Below are 5,423 nucleotides of genomic sequence, written 5' to 3' on the forward strand. Positions count from 1 at the left end.
CAACTTGGCGAGACCTTGTCTCTACAATAAATCAAAAATTAGCCAGGTGTGGTAGTGCACACCTGTAGTTCTGGCTACTTGGAAGGCTGAGGCAGAAGGATTGCCAGAGCTCAGCAGATCAATGCTGGGGTGGCCATGAGTGTGCCACTACACTCCAGCCTGGGTGACAGAGTGAGATTCCAACTAAAAAACAAAAAACACATTTCTATCAATAGGTTGGATCACCCTGGTGTGATGGATCATGCTTGTAATCCAGAGCTTTGGGAGGCTGAGGGAGGAGGATTGCTTAAGGCCAGGAGTTTGAGACCAGCCTGGGTAACAAAGCAAGTTCCCACCTCTACAAAAAATAAAAAAAAAATTAGCTGGGCATGGTGATGCGTGCCTGTAATCCCAGCCACTTGGGAGGCTGAGGCAGGCAGATTGCCTGAGCCCAGGAGGTTGAGGCTTTGGTGAGTCATGATCATGCCACTGCTCTCCAGTCCAGGTAACAGAGTGAAATGTTGACTCAAAAAAAAAAAGGCTGGATCAGTGATGTCAATATGTAGCACTGGCTGACATTGTGATATTGTGGATGCTCCCCCAGCCCCTTCTCCTTGAGTCTAGATACAGCTTCCAATTAGGCAGCCGTTGGAGCTGACCCATAACATGAGACTTGCTGTTTCTTTCTTTCTTTCCTTTTTTTTTTTTTTTTGAGTCGGAGTCTCACTCTGTTGCCCAGACTGGAGTGCAGTGGCATGCTCCCGACCACTGCAGCCTCGACCTGGGCTCCGGTAATCCTTCTGTCTCAGCCTTCCAAGGAGCCGGAACTACAGGTGTGTGCTAGCACACCCAGCTAATTTTTGATTTATTGTAGAAAAGAGGTCTAGCCAAGTTGCCCAGGTGGGTCTTGAACCCACAGGCTCAGGCAGTCCACTCGCCTTGGCCTCCCAAAGTGCTGGGTTTATAGGTTGAGCCACCGATCCTGGCCGACTTGCTGTTTTCTGAGCTGGAAGTAAAATTTTTAGGCACAGCCTGAAGTTTCCACCCCTCTAAGCCAATGCTGCCCTTTCCCAGCTCTCTGAACTGCAATCTCATTTTTGTGTCCATCGCAGCAGAGGCCAGGGTGGTGCTAAGCTCTTCCACTGCTGCTTTTGTTAGTCCACTACTCTTCCAAGCTGATGTTTTCTCCCTAGAAAGTTCAATCTTCCCTCCTTAGAACCCGGTGAAAGTGCTGGAATGGGAAACGAGCTCTTCTTAGGTCCTTCTCGGTGTCTGGCTTTCTCGTGCTTTTGGCTGTTGTCAGCACTTCACCCACTTCTGACTTGTCCCCTGGAAAGCTTCCTCTACCACCTTGTGACCTTAAGCGAGTCACAGCTCTGAACTCCTTGGGCTTCATCTGTAAAGTGGAATTGTCTACGGAAGAGCGATCAGAACAATTCATTTCAGTTCAAGAGGTGCATGACAAACTGTTACTATGTTTTAGGCACTGCTGGGTGCTGAAGCAGCATAGAATACCAAGTCCCAGCCCTCCAGGGGATCAGAGTCCAGCAGGACCCAGTACTGTGCTCAGATTGTGAGCGCATGAGTCACATGGAACGGAAGTGTCTCCAAGAATGAGGCATGAAGATGCCGGTGACATGGGGCTCAGGAGACACCTTGGAGAGCAAGGGAGGGCTGCAGGGACAGGTGAGACGGCTGGTGACAGTGGCTTGGCTGGATACACTAGGCCACACTCACCTTCTGTCTTCTCCTCCTGGTTTGGAGCAAGGGCCTGCTGAGAATCTGTTGGAAGCTGTGGACCCTGTCTGTTACAGACTGCACACATAGCATTTGGATGCCACATTAGGGGGTTCTCCAGTAGGATTATCACCCCAGGGGTTGCCCTGCCCTCTAGCAGCCTTCACTCTCTTCTTGGGAACACAGTGCTCTCTTGTACTCTCTGTACTCTCCCCAGCCTCAGTCACTTGCCACCTTTTGTAAATGAGGCTGCTAATTCAGGGAGGCGACCTGCTGCAGTCCTCTGGCTGGGTGATTCAGCAAGTGACTCTTTTTTCCTTTTCAGCTCAAAGGTTGTACCCCTAGGGGCATGAAATCCTTTTAAGAACTGCGTTGTGGGCAACCCCCTTGGGTCCCCTCCCACTGTGGGAGCTTTTCTGTCCTCTTAATAAATCCTGCTTTCTCACTTAAAAAAAAAAAATAAAGAACTGTGTTGTATGCTGGGAGATGTTTAATGTCTATTTTGAATAACTCTGGCCTGGCTTTCCTTTTCTGGGGTCTGGCAGGGCCCTCCTGGTGCACCCCCCAGCCTGGCGCAGCTCTGCCCCTGTGCCCTGGCACAGCCTCTCTGCCGTTGGTGCTCCTGGCTTCCAGCCACACCATCTTGATCAGGTCAAACTGCATTTTCCACCCAAAAATGATTGGTGAACCCTTTATATTTATGCAGTGTTCTGACATATGCAACAAAACCAAACCAAACCCCAAGAAACGATGGTCAAACGAGGAAACTGAGACTCAGAGAGGTGTGCCAAGGTCATCGACTGAATATGCAGAGGAACTCAAACAGCTTTTCTGTCAGCGGCTCGCAGGGTTTGTCCTCTCGTACATGCTGATTCCCTTCCCCAGAGAAGGATTGGTAACTGAATGTCAAGGAGTATCTTTTGGTGAAACCCAGAGCTGGTGACCCGGTTCCTGCATCTGTTTTCTAAAAAGTCTCTGGTGCCCATTTCACACCATTCATTGGCTTATTCAACAACTGCTGAGCACTTTCCCTGCACAGCTAGTGGGAAAGGACCAAAATGTAAATTAGATATGATCCAGAGGCTGGCTTTGCTCTCAGAGACTTTTTTTTTTGGACAGTGACTGTGATCTTTGTCTCCTGCAGAAATGCCAGATAATGCGGCAGCTCTGTTGGGCACTTGCTGTAAACTCCAGATTATTCCCGTGCTGTGTCATTTGGTAAGGAACCTCCCATGTGGGATCTTGGGATGGCTAGGAGTGGGGAAGTGATGGGGGTGTAGACATCTAACTGCTGATAAAACACCTCCATCCACAACTGCGCTTCACGATGGGTGTTTTGTTATTAACCCTACTTTTATACCCACTACACACTCCACCCCAGAGGGAAAGGATTTGTTCACAGAACTTCTTGGTAGGGCCAGGACTCTGACCTTGTCTTCAGACTCCAAATCTCATGCTTTTCCCCTTGTTTGGAGAGAATTTTGGTCAAGGTGTGGCGCCTGACACCATAGTATTTATGGTGGCAAGTCTGTGCTTAGACTAGGCTGATTCAGCTCTGCCTCAGCTTCACCGGGGAGGTATCTGGGACTGATCTGTCCCAAGGAGACACAGTCGCTTTCATCCTCTTTAGGAATATCATTAGCTTGGTGCTCTATTGAAATGTCATTATAAGAACAAGAGTTAGGTAATGATGAACTTAGCCTCAGAGAGTCAAGGTTAAGCTTTTCTTTTTTAAATTACAAACTGGGCCATTAGTAGAAGAAACCACCAGTAGGCTTCCCTGAAATGACCCTGATGGGGCAGCAATTCTAATGTAGCTCTTGCAGGTGTGGCTAGGCCTGGGGCAGAGGAGCAGAGTACATAGAACCAGATTATTTTAAGGTCTGATTCCTAAGGGCCAAGGCCAGTCTGCCTTGCTGACTCAGAGGGGCATATCTCGGGAGCTCTACTGTGAGGTCTGGGAGGCAGGTATTGGGGTAGACTGTTTAGCCAGGACCCTGGTGTTTGGTCCATGTTTACTCTGGGGACACTGAGCAACGCGGTGGGTGCCTTTGTCTTGGCCTAGCAAAGACATCAGAAGACTGTGCCGCATGGCATCCGTCCAAGGAGCCGTTTAGATGTCATTCACAGCTGAAAGCAGATCCCGCAGGCCCAGAGGAACGTGCGTTCTTGTCATTGACTGCAAAAACGGAACTACTTGAATGCGTGCCAGTGTGTGTGTTCTGGGCCAGCTGAGGGTAAAGGCTGGTGGCACAGTTTGGGTATGGAAACAATGCATGTGATTATTCTAATTGTATGCGGTGATGAACAAAACAACAGCTCTGCTGTCAGAGCCCAGCTCCTTCTGCCACAACTGAGTGCTCAGCACTTACCAACTTAGCCCTGCCCGAGTATTTCCAGCCTCATCAACTACATTCAGGAAATGTGTGAAAAAGAGCGTCCTGCCAAGGCCACGGCAGCAAGCTCCTCCTCCAACTGGCTCACACGGAGTTGCCATCTTCCTTGCCCCCAGGTTCTGCTCTGTTGTGTTCTAAGAGCAGCCATTTGACAGCAATGGGGTGCCAGACCGGATGAGTTCTGCTTCTGCACAAAAGCCCACCAGTCATTCCTCCGCCTTTTGGCAACTCCTCCACATAGACAAAGAACTGCTTTTTCTTTAGAGACCTCCCGGGCGTCTTCACACAGCCTCCCTTCAGATTCGCAACAGCTTTTTTTTTTTTTTTTTTTTTTTTTGAGTTGGAGTCTCAAGACAGGGAAGCTCCTGCCTCCTGAAGGAATGTGAGCATCCCGTTTCTTGAAGGGATTTACTTAGAACAGGGCCCAACGTCTGTCTGTAGCCCTGACAGGCCCATGCCACTCTCCAAAGCACAAGCAGCCGCTTGAGGTCTGAGCCGAGTGGTCCCATGAAGCCTGTGGTTACACTGCATTGGTTGTATTTGGTGAATCTAGAAGGTGTCAATTCAGAAGACTGATTCGGAGAATAAACATACAAGTACTTCCACATTCCAGTGAGGGCTACTTTCCAGTCATGTGGACAAGCTGCATATTACTTTCAGTAAGGTCACCAGGTCTCAGAACATTTCTGGGGTTTTTCTTTTGGATTCTCTTCCATTAAAATTCACACATGCTTAATGGGCTTCATTTCTTTTTATTTAAAATTTTACTCTTTACATTATTAGTCTGATCTTGAATGCCTGTTTCAAAATTAAATCTGGCAAATCTGTAATTGCTAAAGATTAAAAAAAAATTACAGCCAGTGGATCAAAACCCTAAAAGCAAATCAAATATTTCAGATGTTTTGAGAAGTTGGAATTAAAGCAGCAGCCAAAGTGACCCCTGTAAAGAACTAATGTTCCTTCAACATGTTGAGCATCTGTGTTCTACAGGGAAGATGGACACAACAGAGAAAGTCCCTGCTCTTATGAGCAGCACAGGGGCTTCATAAGGGGAGACAGACTAAACACTATCAAGCAGCTCATTTCAGAGGTAGTTTGTGAGACAATATGATGGAATATAACCCAGTGGCTGGGTTATGGGTCTGGGGGCAGATGGAGGGAGAGGAGGTTAGGAGAGGCCCTTCCATGTGTCATTTCAGCTGACGATTGAGTGATGAGAAGGGGAGGTCTATAGAAGTCCGGAGCAAGAGTATTCCAGGTGGAAGGGGGAACAAGGGCAAAGGTGCTCACAGAAGGACATGTAATTAAAAC

The 5,423-nt window shown here is 48.3% G+C and overlaps 1 protein-coding gene across 1 annotated transcript in view; it reads left to right on the top strand.

The window, feature by feature from the left end:
* Nucleotides 1-5,423, top strand: part of DFNA5 (DFNA5, deafness associated tumor suppressor) — a 75,599-nt gene that overhangs the window by 66,578 nt on the left and 3,598 nt on the right. The window contains exon 9 of the mRNA XM_008072327.2: nucleotides 2,861-2,934. Coding sequence (XP_008070518.1) covers nucleotides 2,861-2,934 — 74 coding nt within the window. The remainder of the gene's footprint in view (nucleotides 1-2,860; nucleotides 2,935-5,423) is intronic.

This window comes from Carlito syrichta, unplaced genomic scaffold (assembly GCF_000164805.1).
Source record: "Carlito syrichta isolate Samal-C Ts95f unplaced genomic scaffold, Tarsius_syrichta-2.0.1 Scaffold315119, whole genome shotgun sequence".
Lineage (NCBI taxonomy): Eukaryota > Metazoa > Chordata > Mammalia > Primates > Tarsiidae > Carlito > Carlito syrichta.